We start from the raw sequence: 27685 nt of genomic DNA, 5'->3' as shown, positions 1-27685 counted from the left end.
AGGGCGCGTTTAGTTTCCCATTCAAAAATTTTTAGATATCAAATCAGCACTTTGACCGGATGTCGGGAAGACTTTTCGGACACTAATTAAAAAACTAATTTCAGAACTCACTTGGAAACCACGAGACGAATCTTTTGAGACCTTTGACCGCGTCATTAGCACATGTGGGTTACTGTAGCACTTATGGCTAATCATGCACTAATTAGGCTTAAAAGATTCGTCTCGTCATGTACATCCAAATTGTGTAATTAGTTTTGTTATTTAATTACATTTAGTGCTTCATACATGTGTTTAAAGGGGAGGTGAAAATTTTTGGGAACTAAACGCGCCCTTAATGTGCCAAAAAGTATTTTTCTGCAGATAAAATTCTGTGAACAGGAAAACACATCCCCTCCACAGCTTCGGTCTGCGCTGGAAGGTCAGTACAGCATTCATTTGTTCGAGCTAAGAGCACTGTCTCTCTTTTTCCAATTTTTTAGACAATAGGAAAGAGTATCCACTATCAAGTTTTGACCTCAAAAGAGCCTACAGTCGATTATTACAAAGTTTGCAACTTTTCCATTTGCGATCGCAATGACAAAATAAAATAAAAGACCACATAACCATCTTAAAAGTTCGATAAAAACACTTATTAAGAACCAATTCTATTACTAAACCTTCATCCATGGTTAGCAAATAACTGCATGATCAAGACGTTCATAGTTTGACATGCCTTCTATACCGCTTCCTTGTCTTCATCACGCCTTTGTAGGTGGGGAACATATATATCGGGTGCAAACCAATTTTTTTTTCGTGTAAACCGTGCAAACTTCAATCTAGACCACCGGATCAACATCCAAGGGGCACGGAGGTTGGATAATTTTACACTTAACCACCCACCTTAATCTCACTTTTGTAAATCCCCCCTCCCACTCCCCTTGCGCACTCCCTTTATGTGGATCCGGTGGCCCAGATTAAAGTTTGTACGGTTTGCATGGAGAAATTGGTTTGCACCTGATATATTCCCTTGTAAGTGTGCCCAGAATCTGAGCCAATGGGTGCCCCCAATAAAATACCTGTAAATAAGTTTTAGTTGGAGATTTATCAAACACTGCATCATTCCTACTAAATCAAATGACCCAGCATAAAGCAGATGCTCCTACTAACAGTTGCCTATTTAAATGGGTTCCAACCCCCTTAAGCCAATTATCAAACATATGAGTAATTCTTTGAGGGGATTTAAATGAAAGGCAAATTGTACGGCTCTTCATAGGAATTGGCTACATGACCATTAATAAAGAGATGCTGAATAATTTCATCATTAGAACAAAAGCAACACTATTTGTTATCATTCCAATAAACTGATAATACTAGGAAGAAGATATGATCCATTAGTTCTCCAAAATATCTTTCTTTTCTCAATAATTATTGGGTTGTCCTAATATTCCACCCTAACTCCCCTCAAATAAATGGAGAATTTTGACTCTCCTAATATGTTAGTTGTATTTGGATGGGATTATTGGGGAACTATAAAACCATCTCGCTTTCAATAACCTATATATGAAAGTGGTATTGGAATATCCCAATACCATCTTATTGGAAGATGCTTATTAGAAAATTGCCGGAGATGCTCTAAACACGCCGTAAATGAGAGATTATGACCAATGACACGTCTACTAGTTAGTAGAAGAAAATGGGAACAAGTGGGGCCGTTTAGTTCCAAAGGCAAAAATTTTTGGATGTCTCGTCGTGTGTTTGACCAGATGTCGGGAGGGTTTTTCGGACACTAATTAAAAAACTAATTCCAGAACTCACTTGGAAACCACAAGACGAATCTTTTGAGGCCTTTGACCGCAGCATTAGCACATGTGGGTTACTGTAGCACTTATGGCTAATCATGCACTAATTAGGCTTAAAAGATTCGTCTCGTCGTGTACATCCAAACTGTGTAATTAGTTTTGTTATTTAATTATATTTAGTTCTTCATACATGTGTTTAAAGGGGAGGTGAAAATTTTTGGGTGAAAATTTTTGGAAACTAAACGGCCCCTAAAGAAACACAAACGGGCCCGGCCGTGCCACACTCCTGCAGTCCTGCTAACTGCCCCCAAGTAAAATTGCAATGTGGAGAACGTGTGCGATTCGTATCGACACGACGAGAGACGAGACAAACTTGTCAATCCCGGAGGAAATGAGGCAGCAGACGGGAACAAATTCGCACCTTGCTGCATGCTCCTCGATCGTGCCGTGCGCGGCCAGACGGCGCCGAGCCGCAAGTGTCAGCGAAGGCTGCCTGCGTAGTGTACCGCCGTGGCCCAACGCTCCCAATCATAATTAAAAGCCAGGCTCCGTCAGAAGCCCCGGGGGACAGGTACGTGGCGGAGCCGCCGCGCTCTCTCCCGTCGATCGCGATCGGACAGCAACCATGACGGCGCGCGGCGGCGGCCGCGAGAGCCGGGCCAGCGGCTCACGTACGCTGGATAAGCCTCGCGCCGTGCGCCGGCGGCCGGCGGTGCTGCGCGGCGGGTCGGCAGGCAAGCCCGGTCGAGGCGCCGCGGGCGGGGGATCGGAGTCGGGCAAGGCCCCAAACGTTGCAGTTAGCCTAGCCCTGCCGGGCGCAGGCGCGTTCGTGCTGGCCGCCATGCACGCGCCCGATCGGCGCCGCTCCGATCCCCGGCCGGCGCGCGCCCGGGGGCGGGGGCCGGGAAGCCGGAAGCGGCCGCCGGATCGCGTCGTGCCGGCGGCGTCGGTTGCGGAGGTGGCGTCGTGCGTGTGTTAATTTTTTGTTGTGTTGCTCCGGGTGCTCGCTCCGTCGTACAGACTACAGACCCGTGCGTGTGGTGTGCATGATTGGGGTTGGTGCGACTAGGGAGGTGCTTGCACGCCATGTGTTCCTGACGGCGACGGAATCGATCTCGCAATAATGAACTTACTTAGGCTTCGGATAACACGCTTGTCGTTTGTAGCTAGTCGGAGACGAACCAAGTGAAGGCAAGCTCAATCATGGCTTACATTACATACTACTATCTGACAAGAGATGCTTCGGAATTCATTCGTGCTAGTAGTTGTACCTTGCTCATCAGTGAGTGGGCCAGTGACTGTGTCAATGTCCACGTAACATTTTTTACTTCTCGAGCTAAGATCTAGTGACGGGTCCATTGTGGACTTTTCTCGTGTGTTGGCGTGTGGCTGAGTCATTATAGATGTATAACGACGACCTGCGGTTTTGCAGGCACGCTCGCTATTTGATTCCAAAGCGTGTCGACTTTGTAAGCATCTTGCATGGCGGTAACGACAGGTTATCTAACATGGCAAATGGGAGGCTGGAACGTGTGAAGATAGAGGAGCTCTCTCTCGCTTAATTAGCCGCACCTTTGAGATCGCCCACGGGTGCCGGGGAATATATTTATCGCGCGCGCGACTGCGCATCACTCAGGATCCGCTGCCCGCTTGAGGATGGTTAGGGTTTAGGGTTGCTGGATTTAGGGGCGGCTTTCTGCGAAGGCATCGCCGCCAACCGCGCACGCTAGAAGTAGACCCGCCCACTGGTGCTGCATTGATTCTTATTTTTGATCTACAAACTCACGATGATAATCACGTTAAAGTCACAAAGAGATCAGGTACATGAGCGCATAAAAACTGCAAACATGTGGTGCATGAGCACAGAGATGCAGTCAGTCAACAGCTATAAACATTTCGGTAACCACCAAAAGAGTAGTTGAGCATGGAAAAGCTAGGTTGCAACACCCAAAACATTTTATCCACTACTACTACTATTCTTTCTTCTAGTCCAAAGGACGGCATAAAACCTTCTTATGGTGGGGCCATCGCTACGCGAGATCGTCTCGAATCCTCCGAACCGGTCAAGTCTTCGTTGGGGATTAAGGAGGCAACGAGAGGTCCCTATTGGCTACGCTAGGACAAGCAGAAGTTAAGCATTGGGCATGTGTGTTTTTTAAGTATAGCGAGCGTAGAAACCAAGGAAACCTTGAGCATATTTTAGACCCGGAGTCAAATTTGTAGCCACTTGCCACTAGTTTGGCCGCGAAAGGAACCAAGAGGAACTCGATGGAAAAGGCACCAGCTGGAGCAAGCAAACTGGAACTTAACATTGCAGAGACTGGGGACTAATCTAGATTATCTTCACGCCAGAAAGGACATCGTCACGCCGGCTCAAAGTAGACTTGTGGTAGAAGTGTCCAAATGTGTATGATTCTGTTTCCAAAAGTGCAGCTCACTCTCACCTGTACCACTGACCCAAGTCACTAAAAACATTTCAAGGCATGGCTTTGAGAATGGTCTACTTTAAGTGGTCATCAGACCAAATGATCCAATATCTGTTGATACCCAAATATCAAGGCAAGCAAACAACATGGCAAACCTTATTTTGTACCATTATCACATTCAATTCCAAGGACTCATACACCATAGGACTGGTTAGACATTACAACTTTACAAGGCCGGCTTGCCATTCATCAGATATTTATTCAGATGCTTGCCAATAGTCTCATTTTATAGACTACCGTGTGGTTACCTTTGGCAGAAAAAATCACGAGGTGACAAACGCCATCATCTGCCATCTGATGCTGAAATGTTACTACAATTTGTGAGAAAGAAACACCTAGTCTACGCTGGTAGGAGCATGTGAGTGACCAAGCTTTTGGCACCTCCTAAAAAAAACTTCAAGGAAAGGTGACTGTAGCAGTGTAGCTATTGTTCCTAGCCAATTAATTGCTGGGCTCCAAAGTTCAAACAAACAACCTCTTGACACAGGCTGTCAAGTTAGCGCATTCAAAGTCCCGCAAGGCTGTATACATCACAAAACCTTTACTGCTTTACAACATGTGATGCCCTACTTTTAACATAACACTGCTACCAGATATTATAGGATATTTCTGTGAAAGAAAACACGAAATCTACCAGAATATTATGTTGTAAAAAGAGAACACTTGCATTTTCTTCGTTCAAGCAGAAGAAAGAACATAACTATCTCTAAAATCTAAACGCACCTCCAAAGACACGTCCTGTTGTGGCATCAGTAGGGACCATAGTCACAGAATTCGGGGTCGATGCCTCGTCCCACGACCCGGGAACGCCATTCCGATTCGAGGGTCGGGGTCGAAGAGGGTCAGTGTCTCATTCAAGGTTGGATCGTGTCCCGGTTTGAAAGGGGTCGCAGCCCCATTGCTAGCAGATTTAATTGGGATAAGAAGGTTATTGATAGGGGATTGAGGTGGTTTTTATTAGATAATAAGCTGAGTACGTGTAGTATGATCTAAATGTAGTATTTTGTATTTTTCTTATATGCTTGTGCAGATTAGTTTCTTCATTAGTAGCACATATATATATAGTTTTTGTCTTTTTAAAGACGCATCGACCCGAAAATATCGACCCGGATGAATCAGAGTCGCGTTCCACATAATAATTTATCGTTCCATAGAGGTATACCTCCTTCGTACCACAATTTTATAAAGTGACGTCCCTCGACCCTCGACCCCGTTCCTCGACCCGGTCGACCCAGGAATTTTGTGACTATGGTAGGGACTATTGCGTACTAGCCAAAAAAAGGAAGGAAAAAACCATAACAAATAGGTCGAGGTGCACAAAGACTTGAGTACATCCCTTCTTGAGATCCCTTAAAAGCTAATCTTTCGACAAAAAAAAGGCTTTAACTGGTGCCACGGGACCTTTTCTTCATCCTGTTCCAAGAAAACGAGCACAAGATGAATAACATTAAGATAATAAACAACACTAAGACCCTTGCACAATTTGCAGCTCTTGGCACTGAATCTTGTGATGATTTTGCAATCAAGAACCACAGAACCCATAAAAAGGTACGCTCATTGTCAATCCTTTTAGCATTAAAAGGGCCAGGAGCCTATGAATCTATGGCCAGCAGCTAGAAACTGTCCCAATTGCAAAAAGATCTCCTATCATCTTGTCATAATCGTTTCACATGTTTGATGATTGACAATGCATGTAGCCCAGGACATGGTCGTATCAAACATGGAAAAGGGTATGCTATTTTAGTATAAAAAAAGTTAGATGAGCAGAAAAACAGTTTCCTTTTCTTTGTTTTTTCACAACATAAACCATTCTCTCTACCATTTTTTAGCTTTAGTTAGAGCAGAATAAACTCTAACAGAAGTGGCAAGTCAAAGAGTGATTCTGACTGCATAAAAAGTTCAACAAGACCGTGTCGGTGATAGCACCAAAACAATGGAAACCAGGATAGGTAATAGAAGCACCCTGGCCTTTTGGCGTTTGTTATTCAAAATACTGAATCTATACTGACGAGTTTATGCAATTGTTCACCTCAGAGAAAATTGTTTTCCAAAGTTACAGCAGTCAATGGATCTTAGAATGAAAAGTGCTATATGTCCAACCAAAGCATTCAACCCACGCCAGAACAGACTCCAGTATCCAAACAGAGCGCAGGATGGTTCCTCTTCTTTTATTATAGCACAGCAGCACAAGCAAGTTTAAGACTGCCCAGGCCTCTCACACTCTGGTGGTGTGAATAGTTTTTCCCATTAGGAATATACTCAATCTGATGACATTTCTGCTCCCCTTAGATGCTAATACAAGAATCTAGTAACATATAGGTATAAAAAAAATAAATACCTTTAAATTCCACTTGTGAAAAGACTGTAGGTCAGTCCCAAGCTTACAAATATTGAATCAACTCAACCGCATACTTTCCTTTCCTAGTAGTTACAATTTCTCCAATCTAGAGAAGAAATGAACAAGTAACCATGAATAATCCAAGCAGATAACTTCATACTGCAAATCTAAGGTAAGACACTTCAGAAGTTTGCAAAACAATAAAAACTTCAGCGGCATGCATATATTTGGCCATTTGCCTAACTTCTGATCAAAGCAATATGCTTACTTCGTCAATATAGAATAAAAAGTTAGCCAACTAACTGTTTAAACATGTTTACACAAACTCAGGATAAGGAATGGCATCAGATCAGCAATGATACAATAAGATATTATTCTGTGCTCATGGGACATCACCCATTGCCATTATATGCCAACAGATGAGGAAAAGCTACCCTGACCCCAAGGACTGTTCTCAGTTGCTTCATTTACAGAACAAGTTTGCATGCATTATATAGCCAAAACAATATTGAACAAAAGTGAAACATACAACATCCAACCTAATGGACTAAAGAATAAGAAAAGTTCAACACATTTATGAAACAACATACACTAAAGGCCTCTCAAGCAAAACCAAGAAACTAGCGGTATCAGAGTAAAGTAGGTAACAATAGCAACATGACAAGGTTATCCTAGATTCTTAGTGTATACAAGACTGGTCAGTCATTTATAACTTAAAAGATAAGATTTCACATTCTTTCTTTTTTTAATTACCTTTAACCTTCCCATCCCACTGACAGAAACAACGTCTCCAGATTTGAGGGTAACTCCATTTTTCAAAACTGGCGCCCAGTTCACACGAACATCCCCGGCACTGAACAAACAAACAGAGGTATAGTGGATATTAGAATAGACTAAAAAAACAATTCTGCTAAGATACACATATAGTTGATAGCTGACAATTCAAAGTTCATACCTTATCAAGCTAGCAAGCTTTGTGCGTGAGATTTTAAATCCTGCGCTGGCCAAGGCATCAACCCTCAGGGATGACTCTACAGTTTTAAATGACTTGGTCCTGCAGTTTAAAGGAAAACCTGAGTTGCTTTTACCAGGCTTTTACAGCATAAAACTTCCGAAAGAAAGCTTACAGGATTCATATATAAAGGTGTGAGATCACATGAGAAAACCTTGGTGGTTCATATTCTAGAGCGAGCAAAGGAATCTGAGTGCATGAAACACCAACTTTCCCCACCTGTAGAATAAAATCCCATTAGAAATATCTGGAATCATGAATGAATTGGGCTAAGCCAAAATGGACACTAACTAGAAGGATTTGTAGTGAGCAAAATCAGATAATAATAAAAAAGGCAACCAAAGTACATGAATCATGAATGGCAGTCAAGTTAGCAAATAGATTTAGCTAAAACTCATAACATGACATACTAAAATCACTAAGAAAGCCTTTCCATCATGACCAGAGAACAAATCAGAACATAGCACACTGTAATTCAAAATATATAAGTACACAAAAAAATGCTGCAACTAGTAACACTGCGATGAGTTCTCTGTCCTTTGCATCACACCAGACCAAAAAATGGTCAAATGTGAGAATAAACTATCTCAGGCCTTCTCCATCATACTCATACTCATTAATGTGAAAATTAGGGATAAGTACAAAAGAGCTCGTGTAAATTGTTTTTTTTTTTGAAAAAGAACTCGTGTAACTGTGAATCGTGGTAGAACAGATGCACAAATTGTAAGATATCTAATCTACCTTTTCGAGAGTAGAAATCAGATAGTCAACAAGTTCTGGATCAACAAGGACCTGAGCACCTCTTTCCCCCTAACAAAAATCAAATAGACATTTCAATGACAAAAGGGAAAATGGTGGTAAATGGCCAGATCATTCAGAAAAAAAAAGTGATTGGGAAAGCAGTAAACCTGTAAAAGAATATCTCCAACCTTCTCCCGTGTTATTCCTGTTCCGAGGATGGCACCGAGAAAGTCACCATGAGAACAGGGTTCCAATCGGAAATTCCCTGAGATGCTGGGTTGGCCTCAAAGTCAGCTTATATAGCAGATAGCAATGCTTATAAGGTAAGACTGAGAAAACCTCAAAGCAGCAACTACATCTGGGTTACTTGTCATAGAGTCCGGGTGTCCAACAGAAATTCGACACCGCTCAGCCTATATATATAAATATAAGAATGAGTAACTACATAGCCTTAAAGAAGCAACTAGCAAATTTCCATGAGTAATGAATTTCACCTGCGGGTAGCCACCCTGAGCTACTGCTTTTATATCTGCTAACTTCTCAATTGCAAACATAGCCTCCTGTATTATAGGTGGAGTAAGAAAATTGGTGTGGAAAACATCTCTTCGTTTGGAAGCCCTTTCTGCCTGTATAAGCTAGATGTTAGTGCAAATCTACAGATAGCAAGAATAACCATATCCACAACCAAATGGGCACATTGTATGATTACCATCTGATTCAAATATAACGGACACAAATATGCCCACGAAGAAAATGACACATCATAGATCTAGAGTCTACTCATATTTTGTCAACTACTGTACAGCCCAACAGTGTGGCACTTTGGCTCTCAGGCTGAATCTTATAGTAAATTTGCACCCCGAGTTTTGTGGGTTATGCCTGCTTATTCACCAAAGAATATGACCTTCAGGATTCAAAATTGTGACCTGAGCATTTTGAGCCCTAAGATGACTATACTAGACAACTGCCCCCGCCCTTTCAAAGAGAAAGGAACCACGATATATTTCTGAGGAATACTATAATAAACAAACAAATATAGATATTGCCGTGTATATTATTTTTTATCCTTGGAAAATGAAATTTCCTTTTCAGGCTTCAACAATAAAATTTCAGTGATGATGTCCAAAGTTCATGCATGAAACTACGTTAGCGAACTCAATACTACATCGTAGGCCAAAATGACAACAAATCAGCTAGTGATTTTTCTCTTGTCCTTTTTTTTCTTCTAGAAGAGCAATAAGATACTAATGCATGATACATCTGTTTCATCCATCTTTTACAGACTACAGTAAATGAAAATATCTTTTTATACTACAATGCCCGCCGAAGTGGGAAATGGTCTCCTTTTCCATCTGTTATTTATGACAAGGATATGACATGGGTGAGAGCATCTCCAAGAGTCTTTCTAAATTTCACTCTCTAAATCATCATTTAGAGAGTCATCTACATAAAAATCGTTTTCTATACATGTTCACTCTCCAACAGTTTTTCTATATCCTGTTTACACTCTAGAGAGCCAATTTCGCTATCTATCTTTGGCTAGCGAGAAATCCGGAATAGATGATGGCTATATTTGGATAACCACTTAGAGAAGCTCTTGGAGGGCATTTTTTTATCAAAATGTCTATTCTTAACAATTGGGAGAAATAGAGAGTCTCTTGGAGTTGCTCTGATTTCTATCTTCAAAGCCTATCAATTGAATGTAACTGAAGGTTTATGTTGCACGCACCAAATGGGCACTCTTAGGGTTGGCCACTCTCATAGGACAATAGAGAAACAGTTACACTTTGAACATTTCTCATGGTCCATGTTTGTGATTTACCCCAATACTCTCTCACTTAGAGTTAAGCTTGAACATAACTCAATAGTCAACACTGGTAATGGCTAGTGAAATGCCAAGTGCAATGGAAGCACCTGATTTCAAGGCAATTAATTAGACGCAATAATCAGAAGCCAACACATACACCCCTACACAAGCTGCTTATGTTCAATGGCTATATTCACTAGGTTCTGAACACTAGCAGGCTAGCAGCTACTCAGTTCCATGAAGACACACTGAGCCTGATTTTCCAATTGTCGTGAAGGTGGGGAATAAATTACCATATCCAGAATGTTCCTGACTTCCTCGGCTGCATTCCTGTCCAGGCTCCCTTTTGCTGCCGAGTCCCTGGCTGCTGCGGCGGCGACGGCAATGGCGGCGCTACACCGCCCTGCGGCGCGGGTGGGCCAAGCGCCCAAGCGTCAGCGGAGAGGCAAAAATCGAACAATAAGATGGGCGTTCGGGCTTACCTCGCGCGATGAAATAGTACGGCTCGCAGACGACTCCGGGGGCACGGAGGAGACGCCGGAGAGGACTCGCCAACGTGAGGGTGGTGGCGGCGGCGGCGGCGGCGGCGGCCATCCCCACCCTCCACGTAACCGAGGAATTTGCCTCTTGTTTCCAGCCCGGTGCTCTGTGACCTCTGAGTGGTTGTGTGCCTGTGGTTGGGTCTGGTCTGGTGCCTTTTGGGCGGGCCGGAGCGCTGAAGTCCTGTGTGAAAAATACCCGTTCCTGGAGGCTGGAGTCCCCGTCCCTCTCCACTCAAATGCGCCCGCCGCCGCGATGACCACGCTCCTCCGCCGCCTCCTCCCCTCCGCCGCCGCCCCCGCGTCAATCTCCGGCCACGTACCATTCTCCACCCGATCCCGCCGCACGCCGCACCGCTTCCGCCGCAGCCGCCGCGGCCCCAACCCGTCTCCGCCGTCCCCCGACGCCATCTCGGCGGCCATCGCATCCCTCCCGTCCCGCCTCACCCCGCCCGTGCTCGCCTCCTCCCTCGCCTCCACCTCCGACGCGCGCCTCCTCCTCCCGCTCCTCACGCACTCCCTCCGCCTCCCCGCCTTCCGCCCCGACCCCGCCCCGTTCCTCGTCGCCATCAAGCGCCTCGCCGCCGCGGACCTCTACGCCGACTTCGACCGCGCCTGCGCGCTCTCCTTCTCCCTCCTCCTCTCGCTCCCTTCCCCGGGGCCCCTCCTCCGCGACGCGCTCTACTTCTACTGCCAGTTCGGCAGGCTCGGCAAGGCCTTCCACGTCTACACCCTCATGCGCGCCTCCCCCGACCCCGCGGCGCGCCCCTCCGCCGACACATACCACGCGCTCTTCACCGCGCTGCTCTCCCGCGGCCGCGGCGACACCTTGATCCACTACATGTACATGGACAACGTGTCGGCGCTGTTCAGGCAGATGCTCGAGGAAGGGATCCCGCCGGACACGCGCACGCTCAACGTGCTCGTCAGGGGCTACGCGCAGTCGCTGCACCTCAACGACGCGCTGCGCGTGTTCCACCAGATGCAGCCCATGTACGGGTGCGAGCCGGACGCGTCCACGTACAGCTACCTCGTGCACGGGCTGAGCGCGCAGGGCCGCACCAGGAACGCCCGGGAGCTGTTCGACGAAATGCGCGAGAAGGGACTCCTGCCGACGGAGCCAGCGTGCAACGCGTTCGTGAGCGCGCTGGCTATGGCCGGAGAGGCCGGAGACGCGGAGCGGGTGATGTGGGAGATGGCCAGAGCCGGGAGGGTGGTGGATGACATCACAAGGAGGGCATTGGTGGAGGAGTTATGGAGGGCCGGGAAGCGGGAGGATGCTGATAGAATAGCAAGGGAGATGGAGGAGAGGGGCATTGTGAGTACACGCGAGCTGCGAGCGATGCTGAGTTACATCCGTGATGACGACGGTGATGAAAATTTGGATGTTGACGACAGAGGGAGGAGCACATGGTGAGAGTTTGCTACTGATCGACGGCGGTGGTGATGTGACGACAGATGAGAGATTGCTGAAAGCATGCAACTGCTAGTCTCAGCAACCGGACAACAATTGTCCTAAAGTTGGTCAGGATTCAGAAGTAGTAACAGGACAAAGTTGTGACAAAGGAACCGCGAGATGTTCATTATTCAGCGATGTAACTGCAAAGCTGGTATTCAATGATTCATTCATCATGGGTGCCCAGATGTCTAGATCAGTAGACCACCCTTAAAAACAGTGTACTGCAATCCCAACAGGATACAATATAACTCAACAAGCAGACATTTCGCCGTTGCTTTCAATATGTTATTCTCGCTAATCTTGCCTTCAAGAATACGTAGAGGCAAAAGGCAAGCTTATGTCTGAAGACAGTTTCCTATGCTGATTCTAACAGAAAAGGAGGAAAGCAACTGGAATTACTCCACTTATCGATTCCCCCCAAGTGCATCGTCGAATAATGCACATTGTCTATTCTTCAGGCTGATCAGATGGAAGCCAATGGAGGGTGCTGCCAGTAAACATAGGCACAATCTCCCCTGAACTGTGTTTATAGGTTGCTGGAACTTTCCAGGCACTCTTTCTCAAGACAATCTTGGATGTGTTCCTTGGTAGGCCATAAAAATCAGGGCCGTTGAAGCTTGTAAATGCTTCTAACTTATCTAGGGCACCAGCCTGAAATTGTGGAAATATGTCCCAAAAAAATAAAATCAGAAAGAATTTTCAACATCCACATGATTTGTTACACTTCGCAACTTCAGTGTCGTGAAACAGAAAGATAATTTCTTGAAATCTAGTAGTGATCAATGATCATATATTCTCTTTATTCTCTCAAAAGCAAAGATGATTGATAGGCAAAGAGTTCTAGAGATAGAGGTTACCTCTTCAAATACCTTCGCGTAAAGAGACAAGGCAACAGGAGCACTGTATATTCCTGCACATCCACAGGAACATTCTTTGTTCTGTTTATCATGGGGAGCGCTATCAGTACCAAGAAAGTACCGTCTACTCCCACTTGTTACAGCAGATACAATAGCTTGTCCTGGGCAGAAGGTTGAGAAACAGTTAATAAGGGTGCTGTTCAAAATTACATGACAGTTGATTGAAATATGGCCAATTGCCGAATCTAACCAGGCAACAGAAAAATGTAAGACAAGAACATTGTTATGGATCTAGTTATATATTGATGATGGAATATTTGGTCACATTTTGAACCAAAATGATTATCATCATGCATGTTTAAGAACTGGTTTTCATAATTGCTTAGGAAATGTTTAGTCATTTTGAACCAAAAGAAATATCATTGTACATTTGTAACAACTGGTAGTTTCTTATTGAAGGGTGTTTGCAACATACTATGAATCTCTCTTTTCAGTATTGGCAAGCAGTAATTGTGTGGCTGCAAGCCACCCTGAAATAAAGCGTTCCTATTGAGGAGGAGATGCTGGGGAGTCACTGTTGCCGCAACATGACCTGGGAACATCAAAGTGTTATAATCATAGAAAAGGGCAAACGTATAATGCCATTCTAGCAGTAGTGCAGCACCTTCTTCACATGATTCTATGAAGTTCACTGCATCCATAGTTGTGATATGTTCCATGACGATTTTCAGCTGTGGAAGCTTTTGTACAAGTGGTGCCAATATTCTATCAATAAAAACCTTCTCACGGTCAAAGGTGTCAACATGTTGATCTGTGACTTCACCATGAACCTGAAGAAAAAATCACAAATAACCATAGCTGTTTCATAAGACAGTACAGCAAAAGGCCAAAAAAAAGAAACAAATTACTAACTAGAACAACTGTTCAGCAGATTGTCAAGTAAAGGCTACCAACGTGGATCAAAACTCCAATCAAAAGGTCAATAGTGGATCAAGGATGCAATGTACCAAAGCTACTTACAAGCAAAGGCATTTCCTGCCTGACCATCTCCTCGAGGACAGGCAAGCATTTCCCAATATCAGTGACACCATCTTGGGAATTGGTAGTTGCTCCAGCAGGATACAGCTTCACAGCAAAGACTACACCACTCTTTCCTAAAACCACATAGCATGCAACATAAATATCACCATCCATACAATCCATGGATTAATAAATGCACACAACACTTGGTATTTTTAAGGACATTAGCCAAATTTGCTCAAATTTTGAACAGACGGTATGTGGCATTGCACAAATGTAGATATACACTGTCTGCCACAAAGGGACAGTGAAACCAACGTTAGCGCTGACTACTTTTAGGGGAAAAAATTACAAGTTAGAAGCACATGGATGCCAACACAAAACAACCAGACATCCATGACACGTGAAGTTCATCTACATGCCACAAGGTAAAGATACAGCTTTAGATCTAAAGATGAAAAAAAAACCTGAAGAACAGGTAACCGCAAGGAGAAAATTCATACTTGCGAGTTTGATCTCCTCCGGGCTAGTATTATCCGTGAGGTAAAGCGTCATGAGTGGCACGAAGCTACTCCCGGGCGGCAGCGCCCGCATGATCTGCTCCCTGTACTCCACCGCGCGCGCCGTCGTGGTCACCGGCGGCTTCAAGTTGGGCATGATGACAGCCCTCCCAAAATGCCTCGCGCTGCCACGGAGAACACAACCACGCGGCTACCACTCAGAGGCATTGCATCGAACACCCGGCGAGCGCCGCCGAGAACCAAGCCGCGGAGACGATCGGACGCACCTATGTGGCAGCACAGCCTCGAGGACGCCGCCTTCGCGAACGTGGAGGTGCCAGTCGTCGGGGCGCGTGATGACCATCTGCTGCTCCTGCTGCGGCGGCGTGGCTGCCATGGCGGTCGCCCTCACGTTCGGGCCCGGAGAAGCGCTGAAGCTGACGCGGCAAGCTGGAGGGGACAGCCGGAGGAAGGGGGCCGACGATGGCTTCGTGTGCGGGTGCGCGCAGACGGTGGTGGCGGTGGTGGTGATGGCGGCCTGCATTGGGTTCGCTCGCTTTATTCTAGTGGCCTCGCCGGTGGCGAGCTCGCGGTGCGGCCTTGCGGGAGGTGGAGTCCCCGGTTCCTTGGCACGTTGTCCTGCACTCCTGCTGGACAGCTGGAGTGCTGGATCCAACAGGGCACAAAGCGGGCATCGTTCCCATTGGGGCCTACCAAAAAACTTTACTAAGGGCGCGTTTAGTTCCCAAAAATTTTCACCCAAAAATTTTCACCTCCCCTTTAAACACATGTATGAAGCACTAAATGTAATTAAATAACAAAACTAATTACACAGTTTGGATGTACATGACGAGACGAATCTTTTAAGCCTAATTAGTGCATGATTAGCCATAAGTGCTACAGTAACCCACATGTGCTAATGACGCGGTCAAAGGCCTCAAAAGATTCGTCTCGTGGTTTCCAAGTGAGTTCTGAAATTAGTTTTTTAATTAGTATCCGAAAAGTCCTCCCGACATCCGGTCAAAGTGCTGATTTGGCATCCAAAAATTTTTGGATGGGGAACTAAACGCGCCCTAAAATGTACGGAGTACTCTTAGCGCGTTTAGTTCCCAAAAAATTTCGCGCGCTACAGTAACTTACAACATTTTACCACTAATTTAGAGTATTAAATGTGGATAACTGACAAAACTCATTTCATAACCCTGAGACGAATCTAATAAATCTGATTAGACAATGTTGTACTACAGTAACCAACCTCTAATGACATATTAATTAGCTTTAATATATTCGCCTCGTGATTTCCCGTCCATCCGTGTAATTAGTTTTATAATTAATCTATATTTAATACTCCTAATTAGTAGTCAAACGGTCTAAAAAAATTTTGCCCCAAAAATTTTTGTGAACTAGGCGAAAACAATTGTTTTCCTGATTAACTAAGACCACCTCGATCGGCCCTCGTGAAGCGAATTGCACCACGGGTAATTACTGGTAGTCAAGATCTAAGCCACGTGCACAGGGATGGTCAAAGCCTGAAAGGGTGAGCAAGGCATGATCCAGATTAGCGAATCTTTGATTTTTTTTCTAAGTACTAGATAGACCAACACGTCGAGTATACATTTTCCCCCGAACAAAGAGAGCAAACGGCGCGTTTTCAAATATACCCAACTACCTATGAATCTAAGGCATGTTTGCTAGAGTTTGGTTTCAAGAACTAGGCTTTTTAGAATTCAAAAGTTGCGATTATGCTCAAGGTATTTTGACTTGTATTTGTCTAACTTCATGTTATCCTAAAAGCTTAAATGTGGCAAGAATGTATCCAAAGAGCTGTTCAAATGTAATTAATGAAATTTCATTTACATTGTGCTTTCTAACCGTACAAAACGATGTTTTATTTCTATATTTCACAAAGTTGACATACAAACATCATCATACACGCCCATGCGCCCACGCATATACTAAGGGCATGTTCGAATACAAGTGCTAAACTTTAACACTCCAAATGAGAGTGCTAATGGGTGGGTTAAATTTTAACCAAAACTAAACTTTAGTTTAGCACTCAGTTTTCTCCTCTAAATAGACCCTTAGAGCAGAAACTTTTGTCGCGTGCACAACATTTGAACAACCTCACGATGGAGCGAGCGTGTATCTAAATATTGTGGGCATCAAAGATATATACGTAGTATGTAATCGTATGCACATATTTGGCCTTTTAATGGCATTTTCTGGTTGAATGGGCTGAATTGTCAAGCCGTGCGTGTAAAATGCCAAGATTCGTGGGGGGCATGAGTAGGCAAGTCATCACAGACACAGACAAAAGTCAAAAGTCTTATCGGTTCGTTTGTGCAGTCAAACACCAGCTCCCATCTTCCGGGCCGCCGAAATCAGTTCGTTTGGCGCTCCTCGCCCTCGTTACTGTCGTCGTGTTCTGGAGCCACCGAGCCATGACATGAGGCCACACTCGTTTGCCAAATCTCTTCTGGATTGCACAGCGGCGTACGATTGCGCGATCCGGCCCATCACGAGTCCGAAAACCGCGTGAAAGAGAAATCCAGGAAACAAACAGAAATGTCAAGAAAACACCTGCCGTGGATCATCGCGCGCGCTTTGGCTCATGGAGCCCGTTTAGTTACAAAAAATTTTCACCCAAAATTTTTTGCCTCACCTTTAGACACATACATGGAGCATTAAATGTAGTTAAAAAATAAAACTAATTGCACAGTTTAGATGTACACGACAAGACGAATCTTTTAAGTCTAATTAGTGCATGATTAGCCATAAGTGCTACAGTAACCCCATATGTGCTAATGATGCGGTCAAGGCCTCAAAAGATTTGTCTCGCGATTTCCAAGCGAGTTCTGAAATTAGTTTTTTAATTAGTGCCCGAAAATCGCTCCCAATATCTGGTCAAACATTTGATGTGACATTTGTACCAAAAATTTTGGTCTAACTAAACACCCCCATGTACCGTGGGCTCGCCCTACGCCGACGCCGAAGCCATCAGGCGACCGAACCCGGCCACCCACGTGCACGAGATCCACATGGAGGATCGATCGATCTCGGGCGCCATCGGATCCACGAGAAGCATAGCATCCAACCCGTCTCACGTCTCACCTCCCCACTGCCACACCTTCGCCGGGACCAAAAGAGACCAGCACTCCTCGTAGGGCACGGGGTTCCCCCAAAAGTCGTCGCTGATCCAGTAACCGACCCTAGAATAACCGTTGAATTAGCGACGAATCGTCGCCCCCGCCCCCGCCCCCGCTACGTGTCCGCATACCTCACGTAACCTTCTCCTTCGCTGCTCCTCGATCCCCTTTTATTACGAGTAATTCCCTTTTTTTTAATATACCGAGGGGAAGGAAAGATCCGTCGTGTCCCATCCTGTCACGTCAGGCCACAGCGCACGCACGAAAGCGAAGGTGACGGCGACGAGGGATCGGTGCTGCTGCTCGTGCTCGTGCGCCCCCCGGACCCGCCCTGCCCTGCACCGAAGCTGCTCGCTCGATTCGGCCACCGATAAAACCGTTCGGGTGGGCTCCGTCGCAACATTCTTCCTCCCCGCCTCCGCCCATTCCCTTCCCTTCCTTCCCGTCCCCGCGGCGCGAATCCCACTCCCGGGTTCCGGCGCCTTCTTCAGCGCCGCCGCCGCCGCCTCCGATCCGTCCCGTTCCTCCGCTGCTTTCGTCGCGGCCTCGCCTGCTCGGCGCGCTCCCTCCGCCCGCCCCACGTTGCCGCGCGCTGCCGCCCCCCCCACGTTCCTGCCTGCCCGCCTGCTCGGCGCGTGGGGTTCGGCTGCTTCTTCCGATCGATCGGGTAAGCGGCGGGGACGCCTCCCTCTCTCTGACTCTCTCGCGCTCGCTCTCGGGCTCCTGATTGGGAAGGGCCAAGTTTCGTTTCGATTCGGCTTGGGCACCGGTGGCGCAGCGCCGGGGTGGCGGCGTGGATTTCAATTCCGGTTCGGCGTCATGCTTTCCGCGGATTCACGTACCCCGCGCCCGCCCTGCCTTGCCTCCCCGCTCGCCCTTTCCTTGCCCTTCTTCCGTTCCTTCTTATTATGGTGGTTCCTGCACGCCTCTGTTTCCTCGTTTTGCGTAGCCGGCACGGTTCGTCGCCCTTTTCGATCCGACGATCCTTCCTCTGTTCCTTTCCTACCTCGCGGCTTTTTGACCAGTGGAAGCATTCCATCTATTCTCCTAGCTAATTAGTTTCCGGTGAACTTCGTATAAGAATTCTTCTACGTTTGTTTGGCGTCGTAGCGTATTGATTTCGGGTGCTTGATTTTGAATTGATTTCAGGAGGCGGAGCCGGTCCGTGGAATCTGGCCGGATCGCCCGCGGCATCCGGGCGATCGAGGTTCGAGAAGGGAGCGGCAGCAAATGTGGCGCCTGTTCAATGACCTGTGGGATGTGCTAGGATCCGGATTTTTCTCGTCCAGGTTTCTCTGATCCAGCCGTCTCGGCGACTCAGCCCTGTCCCTCTGCGCGCGCGCGTCGTCGTCAGGAAGGAACTCGGGATCGTCTGGTTTGGTGGCATCGGGATTTGGGGCAGGGGAGGAGATGGACGACGAGGATTACTCGTGGGTGCGGCGCACGCGGTTCTCCCACTCCGTCGTCCGCTCCAACTCCGGCAGGGAGCAGTTCGGCGCCTTCGTCGAGCAGTTCAACCGCGGCACCGCGCTCAAGCAGAAGGGTCCCGACTCGGGGTTCAAGCTCCATGGCCTCAACATGGAGCCAGGGACGAGGCCCGCCACATCCTCCCGTCCGAGGACGAGCCCGCTGAGCAGCCGGTCCGAGCCCACGAAGGACTCGTCTTCGGGCGCCGAGCCGACGCAACACGACAAGGCAGCCAGTGATCGCCCGTCGCGGCAAGCATCGGCGACGCAAGACGACGATGCCAAGGCCGCAAATGGGAAGAACGGAAGCACCAACCTGAGCGTGGCCGTCCCTTGCGGGCCCGCAGTTCAGAGCGCGGCTGACGAGCGCCCTGGAGGGCCCGAGTTCTCCTTCCACCCCGACGAGCAGAGCCTGAAGCTGCAGAGAACGTGCTCAAGCCCTGCTCCGTTCCCGAGGAAGAAAACGCCGGGCGATGACTCCCTGACGCGCAGCTCGTCGCTTAGCCTGCTTGGCGAGGTGACGATCCCGAAGCAGAGGGCGACGTCGCCCCTCCCATCTCGTCACGTTCCTGAAGTGTTTCAGGAGGCCAAATCAGCCAGCAAGAGGTTCTCCACTCCACCGCCCAGAAAATCCGCGTCTTCGCTAGACCTGAATGGGAATCCACCGTTGCCGGTGAGGGCGCCGGGCAAGCTGAAGCATAGGAAGGAGGGCCGTGCCAACGGAAGGGCCAAGGTTGCTGCACTGGAGGTGCTCGAGAAATGGTCCGTCGATCGCTCCCAGCTGCTCATTGGGCACAGGTTCTCGTCCGGAGCTCACAGTCGGTTGTTTCACGGAATCTACAAGGAGCAGCCTGTTGCCGTCAAGTTCATCAGACAGCCTGATGACGAGGAAGATGCAGAGCTGGCTGCTCAGCTTGAGAAGCAGTTCAACACGGAAGTTACCACTCTGTCACGACTCAATCATCCTAATGTCATTAAGGTAACTCACAACTTTCCAGTTTTTAAGAATTTCTTTTATGGTTAAAATATGATGCTGGCGTAATTCTGCATTGGCTCTGAATACAGCCTACAATGTCGTGGAAGTAGTAGGACAATTCTATTGTGTGCTTTGTGTTTTCTATAGCTATTTTACTCTCTGACAATTTAGATGCACTCGTGATTATATGGCCAGCTATTAAGACGTTTCAATTTTTTTATGTATATGGCGTTTCCTTTTTGTTGACAACTAGTACAGCATGCAGAATTGCATAGGCAGAGGTTAAACTTGCAATTAACCTTCATATTACATGTCTTATTTACTTGCATTTAATTAGCATAACCCTCTTTTCCAGTTGACCTGGAAGCTTCGGAATCCCGGAAGGACTCGCAACAGTAATTCAGTAGTAGTGTACAATTTGGTAGCTGCACTTTTAGGGTTGCCTTCCATAGCTCCATGTGATCCTACTATTACATGCATAATATATGGGCACATGTCTTCCTGCTGTCCAATGGGTAGTGGAGATTGTTTGACTTGCAAGCACACTAAAATTCAGAAAATGAAAGCCCATCCTTTATCATGGTAGTTGCAAAAAAGTGTGATCTTTCTTCTGTCTTTTTTTTTTTGAAAAAGGTGATCTTTCTTCTGTGAGTCTCCTTCTCAACTAATCCACATTTTGTTTATGTAGCTGGTTGGAGCATGCAGCAGTCCACCAGTATTCTGCGTCATCACTGAATTCCTTTCTGGTGGTTCTTTGAGAGCGTTTTTGCACAAGCAAGATCACAAAGCTCTTCCACTAGACAAGATTATCTCAATTAGCTTGGATATTGCACGCGGCATGGCATACATTCACTCGCAGGGAGTTGTCCATCGTGATGTGAAACCAGAGAACATCATATTCGACGAAGAATTTTGCGCAAAGATTGTTGATTTTGGAATTGCTTGTGAACAAGAGTACTGTGACCCTCTGGCAAACGACACCGGGACATTCAGATGGATGGCTCCAGAGATGATGAAGCGTAAAGCCTATGGTCGAAAAGTTGATGTCTACAGCTTTGGCCTTATCTTATGGGAAATGTTTTCTGGCTCAGTACCTTACGAAGAGCTGAATCCTTTTCAAGCAGCTTTTGCTGTTTTTGACAAGGTACTAACCTGATCCCCATTTCCTTCCTTGCATGGTAATATAGTATTCATTGGCTTGATATTATCTCTTGTTCTAAATTAAGAGGTTGAATTGCACAAGAAACAATATGTCAAGACATTTTAATAACTGCAGTGTATAGTGAAGTTTCAGTAATACATACACTTCTTCAGTAGTGTTTCTTTTCGTAAAACAAAAAAAAATGATGACCATAATTTTCCAATTTTCAGAATGTGAGGCCGGCCATTCCTACTAACTGCCCAGCGCCAGTACGACTTCTAATTGAGCAGTGTTGGACCTCGCATCCGGAGAAGAGGCCTGATTTCAGCCAAATAGTTCAAATACTGGAGAAGTTTAAGACGGTCCTTGAAAGAGATGGTACACTCGACAATATGCCAAGCTCGATCTGCCAGGAGACTCATGATCACAAGAACTGGCTTGCTAATTGGGCCCAAAAGCTCAAGCATAGCCAACCTGATTTCTCTGGGCCGCCTCCTCCAAAACTGTTGTAACTACATTCAGCAGCTTTTCCCTTCCGAACTTGCTAATCCGATAGGCCACAGAATGTACTTGCAGTTCTTTTTATGTCGGGTAGATACCAAAAAAGAAAATCATTTGTTTGCCTTCACGGTTTTATAGCACGATTAGCTCTCGCTTTTTACTTGACCATGGCAGCGTTCTTTATCATCAATACACAAAATGTACATATGCAGTTAACTGAAATTGCCCTTCGAGTTCGAGGGGCTTACAATGTTAGGCATGGTTACATCAAGAGCTCATTCTGATTTCTGGGAACACGCATATTTACTTATTACACCCTTTTCTCACCTTGAAACATTTCATTTCTGGTTTGGATTTATCAATATGTGCTTGTGCTGTAGCAGCCTTATCACCTTCAGGACAGTATTTGAGCAATGCGTGCCATGCTACTGACTGGAAATGGAGCATGGCTGATAGCTCTTTGTAGGTGGATAGCCTTTACTGAAGTGTGCGAAAACAAACTATGCGTGCTTTTTTAGACGTATACAGCCATACAGGTAGGTGCTGTAGCCTACTGTTTCAGCTCCCTTGTGCCATCTTACAAAATTTCAAACTCTGCATCCTGTCATCTTAGGGCGCGTTTAGTTCCTTCCCCAAAAAATTTTGGATGTCACGTCAGCACTTTGACCAGATGTTGGGAGGGTTTTTCGGACACTAATTAAAAAACTAATTTCAGAACTCACTTGGAAACCACGAGATGAATCTTTTGAGGCCTTTGACCGCATCATTAGCACATGTGGGTTACTGTAGCACTTATGGCTAATCATGCCCTAATTAGGCTCAAAAGATTCGTCTCGTCGTGTACATCCAAACTGTGTAATTAGTTTTGTTATTTAATTACATTTAGTGCTTCATACATGTGTTCAAAGGGGAGGTGAAAATTTTTGGGTGAAAATTTTCGGGAACTAAACGGGGCCTTATTCGTTTCCGGGCGTGATTTTGTCGCCAGATACAGATATGATTAGCTTGCTCACTAGTAGAAGCGAATGTTTTTTTTTTCTTTTTGAAAAACTAGTAGAAGGGAATGTTTATTCAGCGCTTCAGATCTCTGGGGCTCCAGTTGGCTATATTTATCAGTGCAAGTGAAGCTCAGTTTTATTCCCTTGCAACAAGAATAATTCCTCAGTGACATATTCAGAAAATTCAGAACTTGCGTTTTCTCTACAGTGACGGGTATCGAATGATACTATGTCACAAGCTTATACTAAATCGGCTCGATTGGCTACCAATTCAACATTCTGAAGTTCTGGATCCTGACAAAAAACCTAAAGTCCGGGGTACACTACAACTGTAATGAACATGGAGCTCCGCGGTAACAATCCTCGCTGTACGCACGTCACGCTGTCATCACACAACCTCCACCGCCGTCCGGCTGAAGTCGAAGGTCAGCATGGACGCCCTGAACTTGGTCGGCTTCTCCGGCGAGCCAACCGTCACCGGGGGAACCACCGGCGGCGGCGCCGCCGCCGTGCGCTCGGGCGTGCCGAGCCACTTGGCCTGCATGTACTTGTGCTTCCTCCAGGGCCCCATGTGCATGTTGTTCTCCTTCATGCACTGCTTGGCCGCGGCGCACATGGCCTTGACCACGGCGCGCAGCCGGTCGGCCCGGCCGACGAACACCTCGGGCAGCGCGGCCACCAGCGCCCGGTACTCCGCGCCGGCGCGCGCCACCTCGAACTCGGCGCGGAAGCTGAGCTCCACCACCACGCGCACCGCCTTGCCGCTCCTCGTCTGCACCACCACGTCCACGTACCTGTGCTCGCCTGCAAGCGGATCGGGAGACACGTCAGCAGCATGCTAACGGACGACGGGCCAAACTTGTGACGCGGAACGAGCTGCCCGGCGTCGAATATCTGGCTGGGAGTTTTGGGGTGTTCTGTGCAAACGTGCTGGAATCTCTTTGGCCCGAAAGGGTTTGATGTGGACGCGGCAAGTGGGAGCCATGGCCGCTGAACTGTGAGCGAAAGAGACGCGTTCCAGACGTCTGCCTGGCCGTTCGGTAGTAGCCTAGCTAGTATGGAGTATCGCTTGGGAAGAAGAAGAAGGACAGTAGTAGGTCCATGTGAACCATGTGAGTTTACAGAGTAGGCCGTGTGGTCTACTGCAGGTAGGCGCTACTGGCAGAACGCTTCTACGGTTCATCTCTCCAACAAAAAAAAAATCCATACGCGTGACGTGACCAGGAGCTAAACACAACAAATCAGTCGTCGAGCCACTTGCAGCATGTACGTGAACAAGGTCTGGTGACATAGATAGAATCTTCCCTTCACTAAAACGCCCCTAATTTGTATGTTCCTCTCTCTCCTGGTTTTGGTGATCGACTGATCGTCGTGGGTTTCAGCGGAAAAAAAAAATCTGTGACGACTGACGAGAGGCACGGTAGAAAAAAAAATCGGTAGCCGCGGGTTACCTGAAGGGATGTCCGGCGAGCGCGTCCACTTGGACGTGCAGAGCGCGCTGTTGTACCCGGCGTCGCGCAGCCGCTCGGCGACGCGCCGGAGCATGCAGCGCCGGCAGTCCCCGGCGGCCGCGGGGCGGCCCGTGAAGGAGCAGGAGCAGGAGCAGGCCGCACCGCCCGCCGCGGCGCGCATGCTCTCGACGGCCGCCTCCGTGTCCGCGCGGATCCTGCTCTCGGCCGAGCTGCTCTTGGCCAGGGCCTCCTGTATCACCCACATTCGCATCGCTCAGTACCCCAAAAGATACTACCCGGCGCAACAAAAAGATCAATCCAAACGCCATGAATTCATTAATTGTGCGGTCGTGGCAGCGGTGCTGCCAACGAGCTGCAAATTCATCTTCAATTCGCCTTGCTCTAACCAGAAAAAAAAACAAAAGAACATCTGCTCGATCTTGACGATCGCCATGCGAGACAGATTGCCAAATCGAATGGAGGGAGGAGAGGGCTCACATGCAGCTGGGCGCGTTGGGCCTGCCAGAAGGCCTTGCTCTCGGCGGCGTCGCCGGCGCCGGAGCCCTCGTCGTCGTCGTCGTCCTCCGGCCGCCGCTCCCTCTCGAAGTCCTCGAAGAAGCCCAGCACCATGTTGGACAAGCTCATCTCGCCGTCCATCGCCTCCTCCATCACCATGGCGTGTTTGTTTGTGTTGTGGTTCGGTTTCTTCTGTTCTGTGGCTGCCCAACTGACACAGGCTCTGCTTTGCTTTTTGTGCGCAAGGGTGCTCTCCGGCTTGGTCGACCCGGGGAGGAGGAGCTCGTCAAATATAGCTGGGAGCGTTGGGGACGTGGCGAACGGGCAGTGGTTGGCTGCTTCTGGGCACAGAAGACTGGGCCCACAGGGGGTGTGGATGAGGCGATTGGGGCGGGCAAGTGGGGCCTGGCTGTTTGCTGGGCCACGGGAACAGCACGGATCCACGTCAGGCACCTAGCCGGATTCTATCCGCTCGACATGGAACCCCCGTACCGTTTGTGAAAGCTCGACAATGGTACCGCGGGATCAGAAAAAATCGAGCCAGAGTAAGGGTTGTTCTACACTTCTTCTGCGGCAGACCATGATGTCATGAGTATTTTTTCTTTACAAATGTTCGCGACTCTACACATAGTTGGGTCACCATGGAAAGGAAAAAAAGACCTCGTGATATAAAAAAGATAGTGCTACGGTTTGGGGGTCTAACTTGGGCGTGTGGGAGAGCATATAGTGTAGCGAAAGCCAAGCATCACCCACTCCTCCTTACTCTAGTCGTATGTATAAGCATATTCGCAAAGCACATTCTAACATTCTAAGACTCGTGATACGGTGATAGTTCTGCTTGCTTGATTTCTCCCTCATCAAGCTCTTCTGTCACTCCCCAATCACTCCGCTTGAATGACACAAACCGATTCCTCTCATTCCCTTTTGTCCAAAAATTCAATCAAAATACCCTGTTAAAAAAAGTGTTATATATCAATCAGAAAAACACCACAAGAGATGGATCTAAATAAATGTCCAATTTTTTATCACTCTTTTATGTTTGCAGCTCTCGCTATTTCATATTGTGGTGACTTCTGGAAGAAATACCCTTGCCCTTGTCATCACATACCGAAAGGTGGAGGTGAGTTCTAAACCCCAAGATAGAGTCCAAAAGGCTCATCAATGAGGAAAGCTGCGTTTACAGTGACATGTGCATTGAGAGAATGGAGTAACAACAAGGACGAAAAAGGCAAGACCGTATGGGTGGTGACGGATTGCCCGACAGTGAAGAGAACTTGCGCATTTGCTGGGGGTTGGGCGCGGTTGGCCTGACGGCCCGGACTGTTCGCCTGCTGGGCAAGAGAAAGGGCACGGCGCGCGCGCACACACACACAACGTATGCTTCAGAATCCCGGCGGCAGGCGATCCCGCAATTACCTCTCCTGGCCTCGTCCCCTGCGCCCGGGGACTCCAATGATTCCACGGCGGCGGGTCCCCGCCTCCGCGCTGTCCTCACTGACCCGGTTGGGCCGACGCGCTGCGGATCACCCGCGCGGTGATGCCTGTGCCGCCGCCGCCGCGGGAGGGCCGGAAGTTTCCGCCGCGGCGCGGTCAGCGCACCTCCCTCGGCTGGCGCTCACTCGCGCGGCGCGGATATGCCCCCGCACCCGCATATCCCTCGCGGCGCCTCCGCGGCCGCAGGAGCGAGAGCGCCCGCTACGGAGATCCGCATCGCGGCAGCGCTGTGACACCGACGCATCGGGCGGGCACTTTGGCTTGCTGCTCAGTGCTCATGTGCTCTCCTAGCACACAGGGGACAGGGCACACGCATGTGGAGGTAGTGACAGCGCCATCACCTGAGATTAGGCATCTGAACAGCAGAGGTGTTATGCCAACGTGCGCGTGCGATCCGAGCCTCCAGATGAACACGTGAAGTTTGCATCGCTCCATCATATGCTGGTGTGGGCACGACTCCATCGCACAATTTATTTTGAGATCATGGATGCATCAAAAGTTGAGGAAGTAGATTTGAACGGGTCCGCTTGACCTGCTAGTCCTGCATTATTGGGTAGCAGGGAGATGTACGCATAGTAACCGGTGTCAATTCTGCAGCTGTGCAGGTCGATTTCGCTCGCTGCCTGGTCGATGTGGACAGCAATAATTCATCTCCTCGTCCTCCAGGCCACCCGAATTGCCGCATCGCTTATCGCAATCGCTCTCGTGAGAAACGCACCCGTACGCGCCCAGCGATCAGCTTAGCAATCAGGAGGAGTATACTACACCACAAACGTCGTCGCGGCCAAGAATTTAGACGGGAAAGCGCCACGCGCGTACCATGTTAATCTCAGCTGTCAAGAGAGTCATCAGCCATCACTAACCTTCATTGGTAGTACTAGTCGTACACATTTGTGGCTGCCTCCTGCGGGCTAACCGCCTGACGATCGATCGAGATGGGCCCTTTCTGGCAGACACATCTTAATTTCTCACGCCTGAAGAATCTGACAGGCACATGCCGAACATCAACTGCTGATGTCGTGTGATGCACAGTTCCACGAAGGAGGTTCTTGGTCCGATCTGTGCCTCCAGAGAACGGAGAGGAGGCCCGTGGTTTCTCTCTTCCGTTCGGCGTGCTATGGGCGATCGAGGATGCACGGTTTCAACCGCATAATGATCCATTAATCTGTCCCATACTATACTTCTCCATCTGCGGAGAATCGGACCATTCGAATTAGAAACTAGACAATGATTAATGGCATGGCCAGTACATGCTGTGCCAGGTATAGTCAGACTAGGATAAAGCTCACGATGATGAGCGACAAAACAAAAGCGCCAGCTCCGCGACAAAGATGAGTTAGTATATATAAATGCTCCGACAAACCATTCTTCCCCCCGCCGCAAGGGTATCTTCTAAAGCTCCAGAAATACGGAGTACGATCAGAAACTGTGGTTCTATTCAATGCAAGAATGGGTGTGT

General features: G+C 47.8%; 5 protein-coding genes across 5 annotated transcripts; 2 read left to right on the top strand and 3 right to left on the bottom strand.

Moving 5' to 3' along the window:
• Positions 1–5367: 5367 nt before the first annotated feature.
• On the bottom strand, positions 5368–11016 carry LOC120708031 (putative RNA-binding protein YlmH). The gene is made up of 11 exons (XM_039993118.1): positions 10645–11016; positions 10456–10565; positions 8850–8981; positions 8695–8768; positions 8523–8628; positions 8356–8424; positions 7769–7833; positions 7558–7656; positions 7356–7455; positions 6603–6708; positions 5368–5677 (listed from the first exon to the last, which is right to left on the bottom strand). The coding sequence occupies exons 1-10, from the start codon at positions 10754–10756 to the stop codon at positions 6646–6648; spliced, it is 930 nt and encodes a 309-aa protein (XP_039849052.1). The 5' UTR covers positions 10757–11016; the 3' UTR covers positions 5368–5677; positions 6603–6645.
• On the bottom strand, positions 5542–15196 carry LOC120708029 (dihydroorotase, mitochondrial-like). The gene is made up of 17 exons (XM_039993115.1): positions 14825–15196; positions 14541–14722; positions 14038–14171; positions 13682–13847; positions 13493–13609; positions 13018–13178; positions 10645–12811; positions 10456–10565; positions 8850–8981; positions 8695–8768; positions 8523–8628; positions 8356–8424; positions 7730–7833; positions 7558–7656; positions 7356–7455; positions 6603–6708; positions 5542–5677 (listed from the first exon to the last, which is right to left on the bottom strand). The coding sequence occupies exons 1-7, from the start codon at positions 15079–15081 to the stop codon at positions 12608–12610; spliced, it is 1221 nt and encodes a 406-aa protein (XP_039849049.1). The 5' UTR covers positions 15082–15196; the 3' UTR covers positions 5542–5677; positions 6603–6708; positions 7356–7455; positions 7558–7656; positions 7730–7833; positions 8356–8424; positions 8523–8628; positions 8695–8768; positions 8850–8981; positions 10456–10565; positions 10645–12607.
• Positions 10935–12441, top strand: LOC120708030 (pentatricopeptide repeat-containing protein At2g27800, mitochondrial-like). The gene has a single exon (XM_039993116.1). It carries the CDS (start codon positions 10958–10960, stop codon positions 12116–12118), a length of 1161 nt encoding a protein of 386 aa, XP_039849050.1. The 5' UTR covers positions 10935–10957; the 3' UTR covers positions 12119–12441.
• A 2905-nt stretch (positions 15197–18101) lies between the features above and the next one.
• Positions 18102–22038, top strand: LOC120708028 (probable LIM domain-containing serine/threonine-protein kinase DDB_G0286997). The gene is made up of 4 exons (XM_039993114.1): positions 18102–18350; positions 18833–20128; positions 20814–21269; positions 21497–22038. Exons 2-4 carry the CDS (start codon positions 19094–19096, stop codon positions 21776–21778), a joined length of 1773 nt encoding a protein of 590 aa, XP_039849048.1. The 5' UTR covers positions 18102–18350; positions 18833–19093; the 3' UTR covers positions 21779–22038.
• Positions 22039–22875: 837 nt separating this feature from the next.
• LOC120708027 lies at positions 22876–25015 on the bottom strand. The gene is made up of 3 exons (XM_039993113.1): positions 24715–25015; positions 24217–24466; positions 22876–23569 (listed from the first exon to the last, which is right to left on the bottom strand). Exons 1-3 carry the CDS (start codon positions 24889–24891, stop codon positions 23154–23156), a joined length of 843 nt encoding a protein of 280 aa, XP_039849047.1. The 5' UTR covers positions 24892–25015; the 3' UTR covers positions 22876–23153.
• Positions 25016–27685: the final 2670 nt, after the last annotated feature.

The sequence above is a fragment of the Panicum virgatum genome, chromosome 5K (genome assembly GCF_016808335.1).
Source record: "Panicum virgatum strain AP13 chromosome 5K, P.virgatum_v5, whole genome shotgun sequence".
NCBI lineage: Eukaryota > Viridiplantae > Streptophyta > Magnoliopsida > Poales > Poaceae > Panicum > Panicum virgatum.
This window is presented reverse-complemented; position numbering and strand designations above follow the sequence as displayed.

Bases quoted from the DNA above. Each gene is read 5' to 3' on its own strand.
- LOC120708027 (XM_039993113.1), bottom strand. From the start codon at position 24,891: ATGGTGATGGAGGAGGCGATGGACGGCGAGATGAGCTTGTCCAACATG. The intron at 24,467-24,714 runs GTGAGCCCTCTC...TGGGTGATACAG, and splicing joins CCCAACGCGCCCAGCTGCAT to GAGGCCCTGGCCAAGAGCAG. The intron at 23,570-24,216 runs GTAACCCGCGGC...ATCCGCTTGCAG, and splicing joins CTCGCCGGACATCCCTTCAG to GCGAGCACAGGTACGTGGAC.
- LOC120708029 (XM_039993115.1), bottom strand. From the start codon at position 15,081: ATGCAGGCCGCCATCACCACCACCGCCACCACCGTCTGCGCGCACCCG. The intron at 13,610-13,681 runs GTGCTGCACTAC...TGATGTTCCCAG, and splicing joins CATAGAATCATGTGAAGAAG to GTCATGTTGCGGCAACAGTG. The intron at 13,179-13,492 runs GTATGTTGCAAA...CCTTCTGCCCAG, and splicing joins ACTGAAAAGAGAGATTCATA to GACAAGCTATTGTATCTGCT.
- LOC120708028 (XM_039993114.1), top strand. From the start codon at position 19,094: ATGGACGACGAGGATTACTCGTGGGTGCGGCGCACGCGGTTCTCCCAC. The intron at 20,129-20,813 runs GTAACTCACAAC...TTGTTTATGTAG, and splicing joins ATCATCCTAATGTCATTAAG to CTGGTTGGAGCATGCAGCAG. The intron at 21,270-21,496 runs GTACTAACCTGA...TCCAATTTTCAG, and splicing joins CTTTTGCTGTTTTTGACAAG to AATGTGAGGCCGGCCATTCC.
- LOC120708030 (XM_039993116.1), top strand. From the start codon at position 10,958: ATGACCACGCTCCTCCGCCGCCTCCTCCCCTCCGCCGCCGCCCCCGCG.
- LOC120708031 (XM_039993118.1), bottom strand. From the start codon at position 10,756: ATGGCCGCCGCCGCCGCCGCCGCCGCCACCACCCTCACGTTGGCGAGT. The intron at 8,769-8,849 runs GTGAAATTCATT...TTATATATATAG, and splicing joins CTCAGGGTGGCTACCCGCAG to GCTGAGCGGTGTCGAATTTC. The intron at 8,425-8,522 runs GTTTACTGCTTT...GATTTTTGTTAG, and splicing joins TTGGAGATATTCTTTTACAG to GGGGAAAGAGGTGCTCAGGT.